At 48.5% G+C, this 26,575-nt stretch overlaps 1 protein-coding gene across 1 annotated transcript in view; it reads right to left on the bottom strand.

Moving 5' to 3' along the window:
- Positions 1-25,072, bottom strand: part of IL10RB (interleukin 10 receptor subunit beta) — a 219,040-nt gene extending 193,968 nt beyond the window's left edge. Inside the window, exon 1 of the mRNA XM_078656954.1 lies at positions 24,860-25,072. Coding sequence (XP_078513080.1) covers positions 24,860-24,908 — 49 coding nt within the window. The 5' untranslated portion in view covers positions 24,909-25,072. The remainder of the gene's footprint in view (positions 1-24,859) is intronic.
- Positions 25,073-26,575: the final 1,503 nt, after the last annotated feature.

The raw sequence follows: 26,575 nt of genomic DNA on the forward strand, positions 1-26,575 counted from the left end.
ACACTATATAGTTTTAACAGTAAAACTGCATGTTAGTGAAAAAGTTTTTGGCCATTTCAATGGGAAATGTAGTTTCTGTAAATGACTGTGCGCTACCACATCATGCTTTAGTAATATAGGGCCATATGTACAAAACCTTTTTTGAGGTCACAAACGGCCCACTTTACAGAATCTGGTCATTTGCAACCGCAAAAAAAGCTTTTCAAATGTACAAAAGCCAAATTATGATTAGGGAACTTGTTATCGAATCGCAATTTAGGTTTGTGCATAGGTATTTGGAAGGGGCAGATTTGGCGCGCCCCTCCCTAATACGGATTTGCAGTAGTAAGAATGAATCTTTTGCGACCTATTTATGGTTCGACAACATTCATATTTTATCGGCACCTCAAGGGAGGTGGTAACCATTCTTAAGTGGGAAGCGGTCCCTATGGAACACCTTCCCCTATGTGAATATTGATAAATATTTTTAAGAGCAGGCTGTGGACCCACAGCAGAACCCAACCAACTATTTACAAATAAAAGCAAAAAAAGAGTGTTGAGGCAAAGGTCTGCACCTGTCACTGCACATGGTTAACTAGTATTGGTGATGGCGCTAAGAAACCAGGAAGTGCACCCCTCTACACTTCCTATTGGGGAAGAACCCCAAAGACAAAGAAATTGGAATCAACACCCATCAATTTAGATTATTGATAAAAGTACAAAATAACATCAAGTATCCATGATGATTTGAAGAAATTCGCAAGGTCCAAGCTTTGTCTTTGTATTCAAAAAAGTGTTTTCTATGCTGATCAGTGGTCATTTAAAATCCAATATTGACAAATTTCATTAACCCATCTAGCCAACGTGTTTCGTCTCATAGGAGACTTCTTCAGAGCTCTAAGTTGCGTCCTTTTCAGAATCCAATTATATTCAAAATTAGTTTTATACAATCAAGTGAAGTTCTAATGACACACTTTTAGTCTTAAAATGACGATGGTTAAATATGTATCATCGGTAAATGTCAAAGTGGCCAGCAGCAATAATCTCGGCGTATGTTCGCGAAACGCGTTGGCTAGATGGGTTAATGACATTTGTCTATATTGGATTTTAAAGGACCACTGATCAATAAAGAAAACACTTTTTTGACTACAAAGACAACGCTTGGACCATGTGAATTTCTTCAAATCATCATGGACACTTGATGTTATTTTGAACTTTTATCAGTAATCTAAATTGATGGTTGCTGATTCTACTTTCTTTAACTATTTACAAATGTATAGAAGCCCTACAAAAAGAACAAAGCTGCATACCACTATGCAAGGAACAATCAGTAACTCAAATTAAAATTCAAATTAGCAAAAGAAAAATAGAATGTGTAACATGCTACAATGTAAAGTAAACCTTTATCTTAAGAACAAAGTAATACACTACTTAAAATCAATAGCCAAAGCATATTATAAAACAATATATTTGCTACACATCACCCTAAAAACCAAACGAACAACTCTAAACAGCATAGCCAACATATGTTTAACTAAATAGTAAATCAATTATTTGTTTTCATCCTTAAAAGGAAATACAACTGAAATTGCAAATAAGATCGATAGATAAATTAAATATATATATATTAATTAGTTAAAAAACGAAAATGTCACCAACCAGAAAGCTCAAAATTACAAGTAAAATCAAATAAAAGTAATTAACTAAAACACATAAAATGTATTATTACAAATATCAACCACGTAACATACACACACATAATAAAATATAAAATGTACGATCCAAAAATAAATTACTTGAATTCCTGGTCTGTAGTTGCAGATCATCTTTCGTATCCATGTAGTAAAAAATATGATCAACCAAAAAGAGGGGGGGGGGGATTCAAAAAAGTCCAAAAAAGGATAAATAGAACAGGTCCCAATAGATATTCGTCCAAATTCCAAATCCAAAGGCTTAATTAACTATAGGAAAACCAAAAACGGTTCAAAAAAGAAAACGCTCCCGGAAACCCAAAATATCAAAGAAAATCCAAATGTTACAATATTGGTTTACTAGAAAACAAAATTATTTCCTTTAAAAAAATAACACAAAATTCAAACATCTATACAATACCTTCCGATCCATAAACCTGTAAAATAATATACAATACCCGCTCACAAAAAACATTATATTCAAACATAACCTAAACATCACAATTAATCTATCCAAAGGACATAACATGCTATAACATATAATAATGTTACATTAACACAAAACACTAGTAAACAAAATTACCAAAACTACCAATAAACCCCACAAAACAACACTATAACTACTATTTACTAGTATCCCCTACATCCTCCCTAACCTCAAAACCCTATTTAAAAAACCTCAGACGAACAGCAGCACCCTCCAGCGACTTACTTCCAGGAAAACAAACCCAAAATGAGACAAATACACTACATAAGTTAACGTAGCCGTAGAAAGAAAACCATTGGCAAAGCCAATACCTCTGCAATCCAAGACTTATTGCCGTTGTCAGTGTCAATGTCTTTTAACCATGTTGAATAGCAGCACGGCTGCTGTTCAGCATGGCTGAAAGTCATGCAAAAAAGGCTATGGCTGAGTCTGCGCTGTATTCTGAACTCATATTTTAAAGCGCTTTCATGCGCAGAAATAATGTATAAGGTTTTGGTGAAATAGAAAATATTTGGCCAAGAGCACACATTTTAATTGAAGTCATGATTGATCCTGATTATCTGGTTTCACTTTGTACAACTTAGCTAGGAAATAAGTATCTATTTGTCTTTCCTACCTGTTAAGCCGCAAACTAGGGAATGTGCCCAAGCAGCAACTGCCTAAACCCAACTCCCACAGCTGTGCCATGGCCTGGCCAATTCTCAGGCGCGTGCCCAGCCCGCATAGCAGACCTGTTTTTGTTTGTTTCAGCCGTACAACTTCATGTCAGTTACTGGGATCTGAGACGGAGGAGACTAAGAGTCACAAGACAGTGTATGTGTTTTCGTAAACAGTACTCGGAGCTGGGAAAACTGAATCCCTCGAAAGCAAATAATGCAGATTTTGGCAACCAAATTCGATGTGCAGAGACTGGAGAGTAACCTTCACCACCATCTCACCAAAAAATGTTGCACATGAAAATGGTCATGACTTGCTAATTTGTTTCTGATTCGTGACAAAAACATAATCCAAGTCGATTCATGAAAAACTGCATTTGTAACAAAAATACCAAAAGCAGTGGTGGGCAAATAAAGTATTTGTTACAGCCACTAATCAATTTGTGAATAGCAACATGCACATCGATATTCAGGAATCAACCTCATTCAGTTTTCTGTGTTCAGCTAGTGAGGCAGAACACAGCATGGTCAGCGACTAGCTGCCGCCTCCCCCCCAATCCGGCACCCAACACCAAGGAACGTGGACACGAGACGTGTTTACTTTTTGGAAGGCGGGCGCTAGTCGCCCGGCCGTATTTATTAAAGTATGAAATTAAAAAGGGTTTTAATTGCATAATCAACAATGAAATACAAAAATCAGCAGGACATTCAGTTATACAATCGTTATCAACAAGTTTGAGAGCCTGACCTTAACAAAACTCTAATACAAGTTGTTCCTAGCTTAACTAAACATCCTATCTTGATTTTTGTACATTTCTGGCCATATGGCAGGGTCACTACCGGTGTCAGGTCCTACAAGCTGCGCCTTCCCCTTAGAAGTGCGCATGCGCAGTGTTACCCCGGGGATTGCCCGGTCTACGCCCCAAACTCCATTTACCCACTAAAGGAGGGCCCTTACTCTGCGCCGGTGGCGTCATGAGTCCACGCGCGCGGGGTGGCTACCAGCCTAAGGAAAGCGTGAACTACTCCTACCCGCGCTCCTTTGCATATTACCTTGCCCCTGGAGTACTGGGAGTGGCCCGCAGGCCCCTCCCCCTGGGCGGGAACCTCCATAGGATGATGCCCGCCCCCTCAGACCTCAAATATGTGCTCACCGATAATGACCTTACCGCATGCCCCATACCTAATAAATACGACGACCTATGGAAAAAAGTCTAAAGGACAACTACACTGGCTAATAAATAACAGTATCCACGCATAGCTAAAGGGGAAAAAAGGCCTAACGACACATGGCATAAAATTACAATTCGGTTCACGCATGTTGCTCATAATCACAATATCTACGTATATCTACAAAGGGAAAAAAGGCCTAAAGACACATATCTTCAAATATAGTTCACTTCATACATCACTTTTCTACAAAGGGAAAAAAGTCCTGACAACAGATCACAAAATACAACAACAGCCTACTCTCTCCCGCGGTCTATACCTATGAAACTTACCATTAGACCGGACATAACGCTGCTTAAACTTTGTACCAAGGGATGGTGGGTGGGAAACAAAGAAGCCCCGAACGCGGGGCACAACGTTCAGCGAGGGAGCGTCCAGGGACAAGGGGGTCTCCTGGGCGCTCCCTACCTCTTATTCCCGAGGGGCCGGGTGGCCCCTCCTAACGCCCGCCCCCCCCGACCCGGAACCAGTCCATTGATTCCGGGTCAGGAGGGGCGCCGGCCAATCGGCGGTGGGCCGCGCCCCCAGGGCACGCCCCCACCGTCGAAGGACCCGAGGGGAGAGGGGGTGAGGCGGTCGCCGCGCCGCCATGCGTGCGGGGGGGCCGAGGGCCCCCCCTTTTCACATGGTCAGCGACTAGCTGCCGCCTCCCCCCCAATCCGGCACCCAACACCAAGGAACGTGGACACGAGACGTGTTTACTTTTTGGAAGGCGGGCGCTAGTCGCCCGGCCGTATTTATTAAAGTATGAAATTAAAAAGGGTTTTAATTGCATAATCAACAATGAAATACAAAAATCAGCAGGACATTCAGTTATACAATCGTTATCAACAAGTTTGAGAGCCTGACCTTAACAAAACTCTAATACAAGTTGTTCCTAGCTTAACTAAACATCCTATCTTGATTTTTGTACATTTCTGGCCATATGGCAGGGTCACTACCGGTGTCAGGTCCTACAAGCTGCGCCTTCCCCTTAGAAGTGCGCATGCGCAGTGTTACCCCGGGGATTGCCCGGTCTACGCCCCAAACTCCATTTACCCACTAAAGGAGGGCCCTTACTCTGCGCCGGTGGCGTCATGAGTCCACGCGCGCGGGGTGGCTACCAGCCTAAGGAAAGCGTGAACTACTCCTACCCGCGCTCCTTTGCATATTACCTTGCCCCTGGAGTACTGGGAGTGGCCCGCAGGCCCCTCCCCCTGGGCGGGAACCTCCATAGGATGATGCCCGCCCCCTCAGACCTCAAATATGTGCTCACCGATAATGACCTTACCGCCACAGGCCAGTATTGTTAACCGACGATCTGGCCTCCCCCTCTAGCCCCTATCTAAGGACACATCCTCCTACCCCAGCCCTCTAGCCAAGCCCAGATATTGTCAGCCCATAGGACATTACCCTCTTCTGTCAGATGAACCCCGTCCTTCAAGTAATACTTTTGACCCCAGATGCACCCATGAGGTATTGACTGTAACACGGGGGTTCGGAACAACCTATCCAACCGTGTGTTGATCCTCTTTACCGAGTGATTCAACGCCCTGACTGAATCGCCCCCCCGCCACTGAAGTCGAGGTATTAGTTGTGACCATACTAGTGTGCACCCGGGGCAGGTCCTAGCTATCCAACCCGCTGTTGAGATAATCTCCTCAATCAAGATGCGCCTGCCCAGTGTTGCCAAATCGTTCTCCCCAAGGTGAAGTATCACCACTGACGGTGGAGCCCGCTGGCGTGCTAACAGCCCTTGGAAGAATCCCCTAAACTCGTGAAGACACAACCCTCCTCTGCCAAAGAACGTGATATTCAACCCTAGTTGTGCCGCCCTTTCCTTCTTGTCACCTGACAGGAAGACACATTCCGCTCGCTTCACATATGAATGACCAACAATCCAGACATTGTTCTTTGTTGTTTCCTGGTCGCCGCTCCGTGCCGATGAATATTGGCGGTGCCCGACGACAAATTCCTCCCCTGCGTAACAGGTCTGAGAAACTGTAAGAGAGCGGGAAAGAGACCAAGCGTGAGTGACAGGTAATCATAGCATGTCAATCCGAACATAACGTTTATAGCAGTCTGACGACCACCTCCCAATTGTCTTCACTCTTTCCACTGGGAGGCCCCCCGCCACCGCCTCAGTTGCTGCCCCAATCCTGAAGGAATGAGATCCAAAATCTCTAGGATCAAGACCCGCTTTTGTAACCCCTATTTCGAACACTCTCCTGAATTGATACCTGGTCAAGGGGCTCCCGTCGGCGTGACAGAGCAACGCCCTGCCTGCTGAACCGACCAATAATCCCATGAGTGATTCCACGTGCCTCACCGGGCAGCACGGGTTGGCGGGGGCCCGTTGCAGAACTATGGTGTGACCCCTAGCTTCTTGATCGGTCTTTGATTTCTGGATAATCACCCACATGGTGTCACCCCTTATCGTCACCCCAGCCTTCTGCAAGCCACCTAGTATGTCAGCCTTAGATCCTGCCACAAGTTCACTAATTCTCAGTGCCCCATAAAATGCCAGGGAGAATGCCGCCCTAAAAAGAAGCACTTCCCACTCTGAGTTACAAACAATCTCCAGCGTGCCCAGTAAGGCTGATAGCCGGGCCAACCCCATGGGCTTCCTCTTATCCTTCTGGTGTCCCTGAATACGGCGCCATCCCCTTAAAGCCTTGCGTATCATAAAGGTATTGGTGGGATCCCGGAAGCCCCTAGCTTGAGCGAAGAATGACACTGCTGCCCTATGTCTGGTTGCCGCTGCCACTGAGCGCCCCTCTTTGTGCATCCATTCTAAATAGGCTGCAAACCCATCCTCCTTCGCCCAAAGCACTTCCCACTGCGGCCCCAAGAAAGAACAATAAGACAGAAACGCCCCTTCGTACGCCGTCTTGGTCCTGGGGGCTAGGCTAGCGACCACGAGGTCTTGTAATCTGGGGCACCAATCTGCCAAAGTACCGCTGGGAAGTGTGCTGGCGAGGGGTCTGCTGTGGGGAGATGTTCCCTGAAAACCTGCATTTTGAAGCGAGAAAGGGAGTCAGCAGCATTGTTTAAAACACCAGGGACATGTTTGGCTCTAAAATTAGCATTCAGTTTAAGGCACCGCAGAACAATCTCTTTGATCAGACGAAGTATGAAAGGACACCGCGCCCCCTGCTGATTGATACATTCCACCACTGTCATGTTATCTGACCAAAACACCACTGATTGGTTACATAGGTGTTCGGGCCAAACCATCAGTGCCACCCATATTGGAAAAAGTTCCAGGAAGCCAATGTTGCCGAGCAAACCCCATGTGTTCCATTCCTCTGGCCATTGTTGAGCGACCCACCTATTCCCTAGGATGGCACCAAAGCCCACACTACCGGCCGCATCAGTCCATAGTCCTAACTCCGCTGATGTAGTGAGCGGGCCGGGCCAGACCACCCTACCGTTAAACTCCTCCAGGAATGCCATCCAAATAAGCATATCCTGGCGAATTTCAGACGATAGGCGCGTGCGGTGGTGCTTTTCCCTCAGCCCCTTCATCGCGTGCGCGATGGAGCGAGAGAAGGGGCGAGCCATTGGGATGATTCTTAGTGCGAAATTCAGTTGCCCTACCACCTCCTGTAATTGCTGTAAAGTGACCTTCTCCTTCCGGAGGCATAACTGTAGCGACGTCTTGAATTTGCGCACCTTGTCCTTAGGTAGTCTAAAACATTTCTCCATTGAGTCAATCTCGATGCCCAGAAATTCCAAGCAGGTGGTCGGGCCCACCGTCTTCCCAGGCGCAAGCGGGACCCCAAAAGCCCGCATGAGCACGCAAAATTCCTGCAATGCTAGTGCGCACTCCTGAGAACCCGCTGTACCGAGGAAGAGGAAATCATCTAAGTAATGCATGACCCTTTGATGGCCTGCCACCTGTCTCATGGCCCATTCAAGAAATGAACTAAACATCTCAAAGTAGGCGCAAGAAATAGAACAACCCATAGGCATGCATTTGTCCATGTAGAACCTATCCCTAAAGGTGAAACCTAAAAGATGTTGGTCCGCCTGGTGGACTGGGAGGAGGCGGAAGGCGGACTCTATGTCTGATTTCGCCATCAGCGCCCCGGGTCCAGTGGCCTGTAATAAGGTCACAGCCTGATCAAAAGAGGCGTACTTAACACTACAGATACCTTCGTCAATCGCATCATTCAGTGAGGCCCCCTTTGGCGCTGATAGGTTATGAATCAATCTGAATTGCCCCTTCTCTTTCTTGGGGACAACTCCCAGTGGGGAACACACAAAATTGTGTACTGGCACTGCAGAAAAAGGGCCAGATATCCTGCCTAAGGAAAGCTCCTTGTCAATTTTGGCGGCCACAACAGCCGGATTGTGTGTGACTGATAATTGATTTCTACAGTGCGCACTGCCTGTGTATCCCCCGGCCGGGATCCTAAAACCTTTAGAAAAACCTTCCTGGAGTAGGGTGGCCGCTTTGTGGTCAGGGTATCTGTTCAACAATGGAATCATTGCCACCACATCCACTGGAGTGGGGGGGCGTGACCTGTCTGACTTATAGTGGCTTTCCCCTACCCCTCTGTCCCGTGTTACCTTGCTTGGACCTACAGGTAGATTCTGGATGAGAGGGGTGCCCACAGGAGGCACATGCATGCCTAAACTTACACGCGGCCCTTGTGCAGGTAAGCTTATTAAAATCCCAGCACACCCCTTTCTTCTCTGGTCCACCTGCCCTAAATTTCCCAGGTACTTCACTCGTTTGGGGGGGCCGAAAGGGCTGCTGCGGTCTAGTGAACACCTTGCCCGCACCGAACTGAGGGGGAGGTGCAGTGTCAGAGAACTGTTTGTGCCAGGCCATGGAATCTACCGAGTCCCATGGTAATGATCTATTGAATTCCAATGCCTTCCTAAAATTTACATCATAACCCTTCCATGCTTCCCCAGAATACTGTTGACTCCACCCCACAATCCTGCTCGAGTAGCAAGCCAATGCAGCCTGCAGATCTGGAGGACGCTCAGCCTTAACTGCAGTGAAAACGGCCCATGCTTGCATCCAATTATTGAGATTTTCCTCAACCCTGAATCTAGTACACTGCGCCCTCCATTCACTTGGGAGCATCCACTCTTTCAGTGCTTTTGCCTGCTCCATTTCCCTATTATCCAATAATAAAGAATAAATGTACACGTATTTATCAGCCCAAATCATTTCTTTAACAGCTAAAGACACATGTTGAGCTAGATTTTCGCTCCTGGAAGGTACTACACCGTCCCCCAAGAGCGGCAATGCCACTTCCTTACCAAGTGCGGGCACCGGGGGCGGCTGCCCTTGTACTCCGTCCAGCTGGGGAACACTTGGACCTGCAAGGGGAGAAGAAATTGGCAATGCAACACTGTCGGCGATCGGTGCCGATCTGATTTTTTCTACGAACCTTGCCGCCTCTGCCGCATGGTCTGCAGAATTCGGGAAGGCTCCTCCTTTTTGGAGCCATGGCATCATGGCCGTTAACTGAGATAACAATTCGGGTGGCATTGAATCTACGTTACCCCCCGGGACAACAGGTACCACTGGGGTTATGCCCAGTGGTCCTGGCACAGCTGGCAGAGCGGGCGCCGGGTGTGGCCCGCCTGTACCCGGGATTGTGGGCACCGGTGCGGAAGCAGCCCCAGCGTCTACTGGTTGACCTGCCGGCACCGGCACCACAGGGGCAATGGGTGTAGGCACATGCGGGGGTGGGACCACCGCGGGCGGTGCGGCGGGTAACGGATCCCCTGGGCCTGGGGTGGGGACCGCCTCCCTGGGTCTTTTGGACCTAGGTTTCCCTTGCGGGGTGACAAATTCCCCTCTTGGCACTGGTGCCACCCTCTTGCGGACCGGTCTCCCGGACGGGCCCGGTGCCTCGCCATCTCTATCCTCCAACCGGGCTTCCCGCTCCTTAATTTGTCCTAGCTGTTGTTTAATGTCGCTCATCTCCCGCATCATAGCCCGCATCATAGCCTCCATGTTGGACCCCCTTTTTCCACCCCTTGGACCTGGCATGATGCTAACCCCCAAAAAACACCCGCTGCCTACTTAGTTCCCAACAGGTCAGCTGTGTGTACCTTTCAGATGGAGGGTCACCAGGGGGCTTTCAGCACCATGCAACGGCGACCGCAACACTAGCGGCTTGTCCGCTTATGTAAGGGGGTGAGTAAACCTAATGTAGACCCACCCGGCGGCCACCAGGAGCTATGAATGCTAGCCCCCCGTACCCCTCTTACCGACCCCTCCTGTATCCTCGCCGACGATGGTGATCTGCGGTCACAGCCCTCACCACGTTGCGTGCCCTGTCTGCTGAAATGTGCCAATAATGTAGTTAAGGTTGCCTGAAATTGAAAAACAGTATTAGTACCGTGTAATAAAGGAGGAACAAGTTGTAGGACACCCAACTTAAATACAGGGGACGGTTGAACCCTCCCTGTGAACCTCACAGGCGCTGTGCGGTACCCAAACACCTTGCCTCAATGACCTTAAAAAACACACTTATGCAAAAGTTCAGTGCACTTCCGAGCCAAGACTTGCACTTATTCCCCCTTTATAGTGCGTTTCTGTGCCACTACTTGACCAAAAGTTATCCAATTGTTAATGCCCTACAGTAATGAGAAACACTTTATGAAAAGCCACCTCGTTTGTATGCTTGATCCACAATTCACTTATTAATTTATACCATATAGCAGCGGAAACACTTCGTTTTCAGATAAATCAGTAACTGGCAATTATTTCTTTAAAATGCTAAGCAGTAATTAAAACGATGACATACATGCATACCAGCGATCTCCCTTCCAGGCGCTGCCCTGGTCGACCTTTTTAAACAATTATTGGCCTTCACAAGTTTCAGGAACTTTCAGCTGAGTGAGCTACTCGAAGCAACACGTGACAATTAGTGCTCTATGAATAACACCAGTTTCCACCCTCCGCCAATCGTGGTCAAATAGCCCCCCGCTCTCGTTCTCATGCGAAATTGCCCCACACCGGCCTTATTAGCCGTTCGTACACAATTCAACTCGGCCGGTACTGTGGTTGAACCTGTGACTTAACGTTACTAGCACCACATTCGTCACCAACTGATCTAACAGGCCGTTTCACACTCCGTGTTCCCCCGGATAGAACGCCGCTCTATGGAGCTCTACCCCAGTCCTCAACGCCCGGTACCTGACGGAGTCCACGTTTGCTCCTACTCCGCTCTCCTAAACTTCACTCGCACGCCGCCCTCTGAAGAGATGGCGACGCGGGCGCCAAAGCAAGGAACCCGACGATCAGCTAGCGCCTTTCCGGCTCCGTCTGCGGTACGAAAATTCGACGTCCTGGCCCCTGCAATGAGAAACAGAAAAGAAGCCCCGAACGCGGGGCACAACGTTCAGCGAGGGAGCGTCCAGGGACAAGGGGGTCTCCTGGGCGCTCCCTACCTCTTATTCCCGAGGGGCCGGGTGGCCCCTCCTAACGCCCGCCCCCCCCGACCCGGAACCAGTCCATTGATTCCGGGTCAGGAGGGGCGCCGGCCAATCGGCGGTGGGCCGCGCCCCCAGGGCACGCCCCCACCGTCGAAGGACCCGAGGGGAGAGGGGGTGAGGCGGTCGCCGCGCCGCCATGCGTGCGGGGGGGCCGAGGGCCCCCCCTTTTCATTCAAACAACACCGCTCAACACACAGTTACCTTATATATAAAAGGTGCATTGTGCTTGCTTTTCTGTTCATTAGAGACCGTTTTTTACTTTGAGCGAGATAAACATGTTTGTATTTTTCTGTTCTTAAAGCAACAGGATTGGGGGCTACAAAATGATACAGAAGCGGCGCATGGGCGGGTGAGAAGGTGAATAAATAAAGCTGATTACGAGACAGAGCAACTGAAAACACGAGTACTCGTACAGAGTACTGAAAGACAAAAAAAATAGCTCCTAAATGGGATCAGTGTAGGGACACAAGTACTTCGTCCATGATCTTGGGGAAAGCTGAACACGAGAAGATGCATGACTCATGCACGCCTTGGAAATGTGGGACAACGGATATGAGAGGGACAACAGATCGAGCAAATGGGAAGCCTATGGGTGGGCTCAAGGCCACAGATTGAACACAAGTATTTTTGAGACAGAGCATGTGCTATTCAGACGAGAAATGCATAACTCTACAGGGTGATGTATTGGAAGATATCAATGAAAGGAACATCATCAACTCCCCATCAGCGGCCCTCATTACCCATTATTTTTTAAAGTCTTCTAGGGGCCTTCAGGCAATGGCTAAGGGCCTGATTATGACTTTGGCAGTACTACAGCTGCGGCACCAATGCACTGTCTATTGTAGTACCTCCAAAGCTGGGTGCACAAGCTAGGGGTGGGCGAAGAATTGTGCTCTGCCTGTGGATTTTGCTGAGTTTTGCCCACTCTGCGCTCGGTGCGGAGTTTTGAAAAATTCTGCGAAGTAAAGCGGAGCGGAGTTTTTTCACTCTCGTGACTCACCAACTGTAAATTGGTGAGCGCTTGAGAGAAAAAGTAACAGGCTAGACCTCCTCCTGGCGAGATTTCTCATCGCGGGCAGTGGCAGCAAGTCGCGACCACTCGTGTTGAGAAGTCTGCCACTCGTGTTGAGGAAGCTGCTGCTCGAGTAGAATGTCTAGTCGAGTGGTGGCAGAAAAAAGCAGCACCCTCTGGCGCGAAGCGTAGTGCAGTTCATGCTGATTTTAGAGTGCGGGACAAACTCCTGGCACTAAAAATCAGTGTGAGCAACGCGACTTAATAGACTTCGCCGCTGGCGGAACTCCGCAGAGCACAGTGGAAGTATTCTGCCACTTTGAAGAGTTCCGCAGAGTGAAACTCTGCGAACTCCACACAGGCTTAGCGCCCGCCCGCCAGTTTAGGAGATAAATTCTGGTGGTGCTGTGGCAGTCTGATGGCATCAGTCTGTTAGGCACATAGACGACCCTAACATGCAGACCACCGCTGTCAGATGCCGGCTGCACCAACTTGCATGGTGTGGCAAACATGCCACAGCGTGCAAGAACTGGGGGTGTAAATCCAGGGGGGCACGACAGGTCCCCCCTGGCATGTAAATGTAAATGCCATGGTACTTATAGAGCGCACTGTCACCAGACGGTCACCTTGCGGTGTCGCCTATTCGGCTTCCTGGCGCTGATACTCATACCGCTGTGGAACCCCTCCTGGCTTTCCCTGTGAAGTGTCCACTCCTGGGCACCCCCAGGGTGAAGCCAGGCATCCTTAGCGCTGTTGGGGTCAGTGTGGAGGCTAAGCAAGCTATTGCCCAGAGTTGCAGCGTGGGGCCTGTGATTAGAATAGGCACCGAGGCGAGAATTAACAGGTCCGAGGAAATTGAGCCCGAGACCCCGCCGAGGCAGGAATCGAACCCTGGTCCCTGGCCAGTACTCTGCATCAGGGTCTGCCGCTCTAACCATTGACCCACACCCCTGCACGCACCTACAGGCCCAGGAGTGGCAGGGGATGCTAGTAGGGCCCCATTTATGCCTATCAGCCACCCTATTCATGGCCGGCTCACTACCATGGACAGGGCGGTGGAAAGCCAACTTGTATTATATTCGGCGGTGCCCCAGTGGCACTGGAAACATATTACTGCTCCCTAACCGCTTCGCGACCTATGCGAAAACCTGGTTCTTGGGAGAACACAGCGGTCCTGTGGTGGGCCGACCACCACACTTGTAATACTGCAGGCAGGCCCGCAGTGTGGCTGTGGTCGGACTGCCACCACCAGTAATAAGGCCCTAAATCAGGAGGGGATAGCTCAAGTCACATGCCCCCTCATCCCTAGTGAAATATTAGCCCTCTCGTGGTTAATATAATAGTGAAACGTACACCAATGGCAATGGGGATAATAGAAAGATTTTACCAATTCTGCCAATATCTAGTCAAGCAATAAGGTAAAGGAATGAGCAGGATGCTTCCTCACAAGCAAATAATAATCTGAGTACTTCCTTATCTGATTCTGTGTCCGCTATAATCCATGACTACAAGCATCCAGATCTTCCCATACTACCGGCAATATCTACCACAATTGGAAAGGGTGTACGGAAAAGAATCTACAGTGTACAAATAGTTCAACTGCAAGTACACAGGAATCCAGAACCACTACTTCAGGATCATGCAGCAAGGAATCAGGAGGCAAGTGACAGATCAGTGTTGATGACAGCGGACTCGTTTTTCCTGGACCTTCCTGATTGTAAAATGTAATCTGTAAATTCACCCAGGAGTTTAGCTAGAAAGGATACTGTCTTACCCGAGGCTTTGCACTCATTGCTTGCTGTTTTAACCTCAATACTGGTGCTTCTGGAGAAGACACTGGGCGGATCTGACCATACAAAAGCCATGTTCTCTACCATACTATAGATGCTTGCAAATTCAGGTAAAAATTAAAAGGACCATTCAATGCAGACAGAGGAGCTCTGTCTTAGGGACTTGTCTCTGACGAGGGGTGACCGTCCTGAGCTCCTCAGAAGCGGTCGCTCCTCACGCTGCTCCCTGCCCTGGATCTGGTATTGTAGCGCTATAGTGCCAGACTGCTCTTTACCTCTGAAATTGCTCTTTACCTCTGAAATCAGTTGCGCTTTGCTCGCATTGCTCCTGCATTTATTTGTGCCTGAATGTAATTGTATCGTAGCGCTATACTGCTGAGCTGCGCATGAATTGATACTCGATTGTGCATTGCTGCCTTTACCTGCTTGATTAATCTGTGCCTGATTGTGCCAGTGACGCTTCCCTTTTCATAGCGATTGTTCCCAGTCTCGTCCTGTTTGGCCTTTGGCTTGCTGCCATTTTGTTGTTGTGCCTCCCAGCCCGGCCCTCCACCCCGCTCCCGCCTCCCAGCTGCCCCTCCCTCCCACAGAAAGGTTAGGCTCTACCCTCCAGAGCAGCGCTGTGACCGTCCTGAGCTCCTCAGAAGCGGTCGCTCCTCACGCTGCTCCCTGCCCTGGATCTGGTATCATAACGCTATAGTGCCAGACTGCTCTTTACCTCTGAAATTGCTCTTTACCTCTGAAATCAGTTGCGCTTTGCTCGCATTGCTCCTGCATTTATTTGTGCCTGAATGTAACTGTATCGTAGCGCTATACTGCTGAGCTGCGCATTAATTGATACTCGATTGTGCATTGCTGCCTTTACCTGCTTGATTAATCTGTGCCTGATTGTGCCGGTGACGCTTCCCTTTTCATAGCGATTGTTCCCAGTCTCGTCCTGTTTGGCCTTTGGCTTGCTGCCATTTTGTTGTTTGTTGTTGTGCCTCCCAGCCCGGCCCTCCACCCCGCTCCCGCCTCCCAGCTGCCCCTCCCTCGCTCCGCCCCCCCCCCCCACTATCCACTTATGTCAGATGCACTTGTGCGCAGCGTTCACGCGCAGCGGACGCGCCCTATGCGCGCCGAAGGCGCGCCAATGTTAAGCCCGTCTACGCCCGTCCGCGCCTGGACCGCGCCCAGCGCCAGACCCCCTGGACCCCTCAAAATCCACTCCTCCCGCATAACGTACAACGCCGCAACCCTTTCAGCACTTAACCCCGGCCGACTCCCAACTTGCTACCAAGCCGCCCCAGGACTCACCCATGGACCCTTCACCTGCCACTCCTGCAAGTTCGACTGCATCGGGACCCGCACCAAATCCACACACTCCAAACAGAGCTCCGACTCTAACCACCTGAAGTGCATCCTGCTCAACACCCGCTCGGTCCACAGACACGCCACTGAACTTTGGAACCTACTCGACACCACTTCGCCGGACGTCGCCTTTCTTACAGAAACCTGGATGAACGCCTCACCAGCACCCGACATCGCCATAGCCATCCCGGACGGCTACAAGATCATCCGAAAGGACCGCATCAACCAAACAGGAGCAGGCATCGCCATCGTCCATAAGAACACCATCCGCATCACAACCAGTTCCGACGATAACCTCGCAGCCACCGAACACCTTCACTTCCAGATCCACACCGACCCCAAGACCACACTCAGAGGCACCCTCATCTACAGGCCACCAGGACCCCGCACACAATTCAGCGAAGACATCACAGAATTCATCAGCCCACACGCCCTCCCCTCCGAGGACTACATTCTACTGGGAGACCTCAACTTCCACCTGGAAAAGAACAACGACAGCAACACCACCACCCTTCTGGACAACCTCGCCAATCTCGGACTCAAACAACTTGTTGACACCCCCACCCACTATACCGGACACACGCTCGACCCAATCTTCACCTCCAGCAAGCACATCTCCTTCAATCACACCACAGCTCTCTATTGGACAAACCACAGCTGCGTTCACTTCAACTACAAAAAAACTACGACCCACAACCACCCACAACCAATTCCCTGCAGAAACTGGAACAAAATTACCACCGACCAGCTCTTCACATCGCTCCACCAAAATCCTCCTGCCAAATCATCGGACCCAAACCAAGCAGCCACCAACCTCACACAATGGATCACCCACAGCGCGGACGAATTAGCACCCTTGAAAAACCATCAAATGAAGCAAGGCAGCAAAAAAGCCCCCTGGTTCAATGATGACCTTAAGAAATCCAAGAAGATCTGTCGCACCCTCGAAAAAGCCTGGCGTAAAAACCCTACCACTGACAACCTGGCCACCTTCAAGAACGCCACCCGCAAACACCACCAACTGATCCGATCCACCAAGAAATCAGCATTCAAGGATCGACTCGACAACAACGCCCACAACAGCAAGGAACTATTCAACATCGTCAAAGAGTTTACCAACCCCACCGCCGGCACAAATGACATCACTCCCTCCCAAGACCTCTGCGACTCTCTAGCCTCGTTCTTCCACAACAAAATCGCTGACATACACAACATCTTTGGAGACCAGTCCACCCACGAACTAATACCCCCCTCCAACAACCTTTACGCCTGGAACCCAATCACCACTGAAGACACCATCCGCCTGATGAACACCATCCCCTCAGGATCGCCAACCGACCCATGTCCCCACCACATTTTCAACAAAGCAGACTCCATTATCGCACCTCATCTCCGAGAAGTCATCAACTGCTCCCTCAACTCCGCTACCTTCCCGGAAAGCTGGAAACATGCCGAACTCAGCGCCCTCCTGAAGAAACCCACAGCTGACCCCACTGAACTTAAGAACTACCGCCCCATTTCGCTCCTCCCATTCCCTGCCAAAGTCATTGAAAAAGCCGTCAACAGTCAGCTCGCCGCCTTCCTCGAATCCAACAAATCCCTCGACCCTTCACAGTCTGGCTTCCGAGCCAAACACAGCACCGAGACCGCCCTCATCGCAGCAACAGACGACATTCGAACTCTACTGGACAACGGAGAAACAGCTGCCCTCATCCTACTTGACCTCTCCTCAGCCTTCGACACAGTCTGTCATAGCACCCTTATACAACGCCTCAGCAACATCGGAATACAAGGAAAAGCACTGGACTGGATCATCTCGTTCCTCACCGGAAGAACCCAGAGAGTCCGCCTCCCCCCTTTCAGATCAGAGGCCACCGAAGTCATCTGTGGCGTACCACAAGGATCATCTCTCAGTCCCACCCTCTTCAACGTATACATGAGTCCCCTTGCATCCATCGCGCGCCAACACAACCTCAACATCATCTCCTACGCAGACGACACCCAGTTGATCCTCTCCCTCACCAAAGACCCAAACACCGCCAAAACCAACCTACACGAAGGGATGAAAGAAGTAGCCGAGTGGATGAAGAACAGCCGTTTAAAACTGAACTCGGACAAAACGGAAGTCCTCATCTTAGGATCATCCCCCTCCGCCTGGGACGACTCATGGTGGCCACCGGCCCTGGGAACCGCACCCACACCAACGGATCACACACGTAACCTGGGCTTCATCCTGGACTCCTCCCTCTCGATGACCAGACAAGTCAACGCCGTATCATCATCATGCTTCAACATCCTACGCATGCTCAAAAAAATCTTCCGTTGGATCCCCACCGAAACAAGAAAGACGGTCACCCATGCACTGGTCACAAGCCGACTGGACTACGGAAACACCCTTTATGCCGGAACCACAGCCAAACTACAGAAAAAACTCCAACGCATCCAAAACATCTCAGCCAGACTCATCCTAGACGTCCCCCGCCAAGCTCACATTTCCGGACACCTGAAATACCTCCACTGGCTCCCCGTCTACCAGAGAATAACGTTCCGTCTCCTCACCCACGCACACAAAGCCCTCTACAACCTAGGACCTGAATACCTCAACACACACCTGTCCTTTTACACCCCCACCCGCCAACTTCGATCGTCCAATCAAGCCCTCGCCGCAATTCCACGCATCCAAAGATCCACCATGGGGGGAAGATCCTTCTCCTACTTAGCGGCCAAGACCTGGAATTCTCTCCCCCCCCCCACCTCAGCCTTACACAGAACCACTTCTCCTTCAGAAAACAACTAAAAACTTGGATATTCGATAAGTAAAGTACCCCCCTCCCTCAAGCGCCTTGAGACCCTCTGGGTGAGTAGTGCGCTATACAAATTTTAAACTTGAACTTGAACTATGATGAAATGGACGCCAGAACTGTGGTACCCAGGAGTGTTTCACTGATGAATCCGATACAACCCTCAGGAGTTATTGATGGCAGTACTTCCGGGGATGCAATGAAACACGATCCGCGCTCCTCAAGCTGTACCCTGATGCCATATCTAACTGATCCTGATGACTTGTCAATCGGGCAACTGTTTGCAGATGGCCACCCTCCTCCTCCCGCAGAAATACAGCAAAGAGAAAGGGGGAATAAGGGTAAGAAGCAATGCATATATGCATTAAAAGCCCTGTTCAGGCAAGCACCAGCTAACAGGGCCTCAGAAGTAGCTACATGCAAAAACGCCCTATCCCATCTTCGAGGGGAAGACCAAAGTGAAAATGATAAGTAAACCACAAACTACACTGCAAGAGAATGTACACAACTTAATTGTTGATTACCCAAAAAAAAACAAAATAAAACGAAAATGGCTGTTAAAAGGGGTATGCGATTATTTGGTAAACAAAAATCCCAGGAAGGAGCAGCAGGGAAGGCCACACTTACCATTGACAATATCGAGTCCAGAAACCAAGCAAAATAAAACAGTAATGCAAACAGACAGTAACTTAAAAGAACTACATGTAACAATTGTAAATCCACACACTACTCGTTTTGGAGATGATTGTGTAAATAGTCTTTCGAAACAGACAGACTGGTATTTGACCGTAACCCGATATCAAAACCCTGTGGTACAAGAATCTGAATGTCTGAGATCAACTAGTACGAGGTCCATAAATTACAGTTTACACTCTATACCTCCTTCTGGTCCAGCAGTTAATTAACCACCATTAGCGATGACTCAACATGAATTCACTGATGTAATTCCAGATCAGAAAATTCTCAATCCATTAATTAGGGGTCGCTTATTAAATCTCTTCCATATGATCCCAGCGCTACGAGTTATTACATCTAATGACATCAAGAAAGTGCCACTAGACAGCAGGGGGAGACTTGGTGAATCCAGAAACATCTCAACCTACAAGGTTGAGTTCGCCTTTAGTAATATCGGTAGACTCATACACCAAAATGTGGATGTCCTCCATGTAATGGGTATAGATGCATTACTGCTCAAAAATAGCACTATACTAAAGGAAGTAGTAAATTCAACTAAGAGACCTTCCAATGGAACAGAAGACTCCCAGGGGCAAACTGGGACAGATGAATCTACAACTATGGGGAATGTGCTCATTAAAAATAAGCTAGTAACTAATAGTTATGAACATTTTAACATTACAAACACCCATAACAACCTGAGACTGATATATCACTCAACCCCAAACCATAGACTGAGGATCACGCAGCAAACAGGGACCAGAATTGGGGATGGGTATCCCAGGCACTGGGCGGTAGAAGAATCTCAGGGCAAATATTGGAGGAGAGAAATTGAATCGCACAAGCTGGTAGTACGTATTGAAAGGATAAACCTCAATACGATCCATCTGACTAAGAATAGGGCCATGAACGATGGAAGACAATGATTGAGTGAAGTCAACATTTTTTGCTTCCGGTCCAGGGAAGGCATGGCTTGGCAGTTCGGGCTGGACTGTTCCCATGAGGCACAGGGCCAGACTGATTTGCATATAGCCATGTCTGAACTGGGATGGTAGAGTGGGCTAAAGAACGGTGATGGATTAAACCCAGATCTTTTGACTGGGTGTGAGTGTTTGATTGGTTCAGATGCTCCGTCCGTTACCACCCCCTTTGTACCGCTTTTGGCCGCCATAAGTGTGGCAGGGTATGCTCAGACGTGAGTCCCTTGCTCACTTTGCCACTGGATTCAGGCAAGCCGGCTGAGGACGGCTGGAATGCCAGAAACCGGTACTCGGAGGCTTGTTTCCGGTCCAGGGAAGGCATGGCTTGGCAGTTCGGGCTGGGCTGTTCCCATGAGGCACAGGGTCAGACTGATTTGCATATAGCCATGTCTGAACTGGGGTGGTAGAGTGGGCTAAAGAACGGTGATGGATTAAACCCAGATCTTTTGACTGGGTGTGAGTGTTTGATTGGTTCAGATGCTCCGTCCGTTACCACCCCCTTTTGTACCGCTTTTGGCCGCCATAAGTGTGGCAGGGTATGCTCAGACGTGAGTCCCTTGCTCACTTTGCCACTGGATTCAGGCAAGCCGGGCTGAGGACGGCTGGAATGCCAGAAACCGGTCCTCGGAGGCTTGTTTCCGGTCCAGGGAAGGCATGGCTTGGCAGTTCGGGCTGGGCTGTTCCCATGAGGCACAAGGTCAGACTGATTTGCATATAGCCATGTCTGAACTGGGGTGGTAGAGTGGGCTAAAGAACGGTGATGGATTAAACCCAGATCTTTTGACTGGGTGTGAGTGTTTGATTGGTTCAGATGCTCCGTCCGTTACCACCCCCTTTTGTACCGCTTTTGTCCGCCATAAGTGTGGCAGGGTATGCTCAGACGTGAGCCCCTTGCTCACTTTGCCACTGGATTCAGGCAAGCCGGGCTGAGGACGGCTGGAATGCCAGAAACCGGTCCTCGGAGGCTTGTTTCCGGTCCAGGGAAGGCATGGCTTGGCAGTTCGGGCTGGGCTGTTCCCATGAGGCACAGGGTCAGACTGATTTGCATATAGCCATGTCTGAACTGGGGTGGTAGAGTTGGCTAAAGAACGGTGATGGATTAAACCCAGATCTTTTGATTGGGTGTGAGTGTTTGATTGGTTCAGATGCTCCGTCCGTTACCACCCCCTTTTGTACCGCTTTTGGCCGCCATAAGTGTGGCAGGGTATGCTCAGACGTGAGTCCCTTGCTCACTTTGCCACTGGATTCAGGCAAGCCGGGCTGAGTACGGCTGGAATGCCAGAAACCGGTCCTCGGAGGCTTGTTTCCGGTCCAGGGAAGGCATGGCTTGGCAGTTCGGGCTGGGCTGTTCCCATGAGGCACAGGGTCAGACTGATTTGCATATAGCCATGTCTGAACTGGGGTGGTAGAGTGGGCTAAAGAACGGTGATGGATTAAACCCAGATCTTTTGACTGGGTGTGAGTGTTTGATTGGTTCAGATGCTCCGTCCGTTACCACCCCCTTTTGTACCGCTTTTGTCCGCCATAAGTGTGGCAGGGTATGCTCAGACGTGAGTCCCTTGCTCACTTTGCCACTGGATTCAGGCAAGCTGGGCTGAGGACGGCTGGAATGCCAGAAACCGGTCCTCGGAGGCTTGTTTCCGGTCCAGGGAAGGCATGGCTTGGCAGTTCGGGCTGGGCTGTTCCCATGAGGCACAGGGTCAGACTGATTTGCATATAGCCATGTCTGAACTGGGGTGGTAAAGTTGGCTAAAGAACGGCGATGGATTAAACCCAGATCTTTTGATTGGGTGTGAGTGTTTGATTGGTTCAGATGCTCCGTCCGTTACCACCCCCTTTTTTACCGCTTTTGGCCGGAATAAGTGTGACAGGGTATGCTCAGACGTGAGTCCCTTGCTCACTTTGCCACTGGATTCAGGCAAACCGGGCTGAGGACGGCTGGAATGCCAGAAACCGGTCCTCGGAGGCTTGTTTCTGGTCCAGGGAAGGCATGGCTTGGCAGTTTGGGCTGGGCTGTTCCCATGAGGCACAGGGTCAGACTGATTTGCATATAGCCATGTGTGAACTGGGGTGGTAGAGTGGGCTAAAGTACGGTGATGGATTAAACCCAGATCTTTTGACTGGGTGTGAGTGTTTGATTGGTTCAGATTCTTTGTCCGTTACCACCCCCTTTTGTACCGCTTTTGGCCGCCATAAGTGTGGCAGGGTATGCTCAGACGTGAGTCCCTTGCTCACTTTGCCACTGGATTCAGGCAAGCTGGGCTGAGGACGGCTGGAATGCCAGAAACCGGTCCTCGGAGGCTTGTTTCCGGTCCAGGGAAGGCATGGCTTGGCAGTTCGGGCTGGGCTGTTCCCATGAGGCACAGGGTCAGACTGATTTGTATAGAGCCATGTCTGAACTGGGGTGTTAGAGTGGGCTAAAGAACGGTGATGGATTAAACCCAGATCTTTTGACTGGGTGTGAGTGTTTGATTGGTTCAGATGCTCCGTCCGTTACCACCCCCTTTTGTACCGGTTGTACACATTGCGACACCAATTTTAAAACAAATGCCCGTGTCCTCTACATGTCTTCATACCTGAATTATAGACCAGGGTTTCAGAACCGTAGATTCTGCCTGACATTTTGAAGCATTCAGCTTGGATCAACACTGTGCCTCTGCACATTTTGTCAAAGGCGAACACCGAGGCCATTTTTCCTTCGTCGCCCCTTTTCTGTACTCAAGATAATTTTTCAATGTGGTTCCTGAGGAAGGCGGCACGTACACTGAAACGTGTGTTGACAACTCTATGATCCTTCACCACATTATTTGTGTCCTATTGTTGTTTAGTGAATCAATTGTTTCTGTTGTAGTGTGGCTAGAAAAAGATTTTTCTTATTTTCATGTTGTGTAATATTTCAATTGTTTGTGACCATTGTTTATGTTTTTGTATTGTGTTGTTATCTATTTCTGTAAATCTTATTGAAAGTTGGATAATTATCGATAGGCATCAAACTTTTCAGTAACCTTCATTGATATAGGATATTGTCATTGTCACTACATGTAAAGAAGTGTCATTGTCTGGGTGCATTTTGTATTGCTTCACATTTATTTGCCACCAGTTTTAATAATTTTTAAACAACTAAAAAGATGCATTTATAAATATTTAATTGGTACATTAAGTTGTGTTTTCACCAGTCCTGTTTTACTTAGGCCTTACGGTATCAGTTCATGGGCAGCATTTGCCTAGCTATTCTGTTTGACGATTGTCATTTTCCCTGTTCTAGGAAATCATTCATTACCAGGGGTTCTTATTTTTCACACTCCTGATTTTTGCTTCCAACAGGTTGAATCGTTTGCCTTCTAGGATCTGGGCTTTACATAGCTTGGCTCTTCTCGCCTCCCTAATGTCAAGAGAAGAGTGCTGATTTATTCAATGGTACTTTCATCTTCAATCAAGAATTACCAGATTGCCAATTTTTTTCCCGTTTGTGGGGTTTACCTCCTGTGTACCTCTAAAGGAGTCTCTTGACACATTTCACATACATTATGCTTCGCAGGGTGGCACTGGGAGGAGTCACCCTATCTTCAGGCAATCTAGAAAGGAATTAAACAGATCTCGGCATCCAGTCACTCACCATATCTTAGTGCATTGATACCAACCACTATGCTGTTTCCAAGCAGATATTGAACCTGAGGCACAAGACGAAGCGTTGATTTGTCTAGGATCACACAATGTAGCCAAGTGGGAAGAGCGGTTTTCAAACTCTGCTGCTAGTACACTGTATTTGTGTCGACCACAAGCGTGAGCTTAAGGATGGTGACAACACTCATTTAACACCATGCCATGTATCCCTCATCATGCCACCTCAGTCAAAAGCCACTCTTTCCTCTAAACTGGGTCTCTATTGATGCGATGTTCTATAACGTCATTATGAGGCCGAACGTCATGAGATGATCTGCTCCACTGATGTCATTATTAGTCTAAACAATACTCTTAAAAACGGAAAAAATCATACCTTTTTGGACATAGAACCTTTCCCAATATGGATGATAACAAAGCAAAAGTTATTAAAGCAATTTCTTAATTAACTAGGGTTTCATGATTGTTCAACAGGTATGCCCGGAAGCAAGGAGATTGGTGCAGATATAAATAACTTGGAGGGGGGGGAGTGGGGGTGCGTAGGTCTGATGGGGCAGTTTTTTCTCTATGGCCGGTACTATGTGGTTGCAATAAATATGCGTATTTCAGAGGACTGGAAAGCCTTTTTTGTATGTGAGTAGTACAGACTTTGACTATTAGTCGTAACCCTCAGAGATTCCAAAGAAGAATAACAAAGAGGATTAACAAATAACAGTTACACCATCATGAAACCCAGAAAGACACAATATTTTACATTGTGCAGGAAAGACAGCTTCTTTGTTGTTATGAACGCCCGGGTTGCCTACCAACGCGTTCTGTGAACTTGTTTTAGGTAGTAATTTAGGGACACACACGTTTACAGTCCGCATTCTTGTACACTCCGCTGCTCCGCACCTTCCCCTGCAGCACCCACTTAATTCCGGAGAAAGCGTACAGCAAAATCTGAGTCCAATCCCAGCCGCGGAAATAGGTTTCCCTATCAAATCACGTCTCAAACAGAAAGCGAAACCACACGAACAATACGTAATCCTAACCGGCGCGCCTTAACCGACATTCCCATTCCCACGAGCGAGACACGAAAAATATAATGTCCAATGTATAGGCCTAAGGGCAGGTTGCGGTGTTAGTAGCAACATACCTGTGAGAAACAGGCAGGCTAAGGCAGGCGCGGCCAGCCAGGGCGTCATGGTCACTGCGAGCCAGCCGCCCGCCCTCCCCCTGTCGCCATGGGCTCCCTCTCTCACCGCAGGACCGCCGGCAGCCCTCCGTGCGCCGTCCCACTCATCGCGGCGCCTGCTGTCCACAATGGCACGGGGTTCAGAAATGAAACTATGTACAGCGGTGGGAGGAGCCTGCTGAGAACACACGCACTTCACCTGGCAGTGAGGCGGCGGGGTTCCCGGGACCAGTTCGCCTTCTGTATGTGCTAGGTTTATTATTCCAGTGAGAGCGATTGGACGTGTTTACGACCGATTTTTCTGCCCTCTTTGCCATTTAAGGTTAGACAACGCGAATTTCAGGTTTTTCGCGTTGTAGGGTATTTTCTCTTGTGTTTGTTTTACAGTGACTGTAAAGAAATGTTTTACAGTAACTAAAGAAAACACGAGCAAAATACCCCCTCCACCTAACTGCAAAGAAAACACGAGCAAATACCCCCTCCACCCAAACGGGAACTCAAAAATCAGACGCTGAATGTGTTGCTGCAATATTTATTTTATTTTTATTTATTTAATGCATTTTTATAAAGCGCGGACTTTACCCGAAGGTGTCAGAGCACTGCACAATAGAACCAGTTACGTTAAATGAGAGAACTGTTACAGGAATGGAACAAACAAAAATAGAAGGCCATAGAATGAAAACAACGCAGGCAAAAGGAATACAATATCAAACACAGCAAGCACAGAATGTACAAACAAAAAATATAAATATATATGACAAATTTACAATGACTAAAAAACTTCCTGGCGAAAAAAAGCAGGCCATAGAATCAAAACAACGCAGGCAAAAGGAACACAATATCAAACACAACAAGGACAGAATGTACAAACAAAAATATAAATATATAAGACAAATTTACAATGACTAAAAAACTTCCTGGCGAAAAAAAGCAGGCCATAGAATCAAAACAACGCAGGCAAAAGGAACACAATATCAAACACAACAAGGACAGAATGTACAAACAAAAATATAAATATATAAGACAAATTTACAATGACTAAAGAACTTCCTGGCGGGGTCTGAGAAAGAGGGAATTAGTTCTGAAAGTGTCTTTGGAATAGAATAGATTTGAGGTCCGCTTTGAAGATCTGGAACGGAGCAAAGGGGGTATTGGTTACTCTGCAGACGTGTACGCACTTCTTTCCTAAGCTTTGGATTTTAGCAGAGCCCTACAGCTGACAGCAGAGAAGAAACAATCTTATGGCCGCGCGCTAAATCGTTGTCAGGCGGACTATGGCTGCTTTTTATCACACCTTGCATTCGCGGACACCTTCCTAGAAGGCATGGAGCAGGTTCGTGTTGTGTCCTGTAGCGTGGTTAGAACGGCCTAGCAAATCGGCACTAGGCCTAACACGTGGCCCTAGAAATAAAGGAGTCGGACACTGGGAATAACTTGCTGGCTCTCCGTGCGCCCGTCTCAGAATAGCGTACGTGCGTGCGGAGCCTTTCTTTATTATACCCGGTCACATGACTTCAAACACTGCACGCCCCTTACGCCAGGGGCGGATCATGGGCCCAGAACATAACATTCCTCCTAAAACAAGAAAAAACTCAAAAATGAACTCACAAAATAGCTGCAACCCTGCAGTCTCAATGGACAGTCTATTGCAATGATCTTCATAGACCTCGAGTCCGC

The sequence above is a fragment of the Lissotriton helveticus genome, chromosome 8 (assembly GCF_964261635.1).
Source record: "Lissotriton helveticus chromosome 8, aLisHel1.1, whole genome shotgun sequence".
Classification (NCBI taxonomy): domain Eukaryota; kingdom Metazoa; phylum Chordata; class Amphibia; order Caudata; family Salamandridae; genus Lissotriton; species Lissotriton helveticus.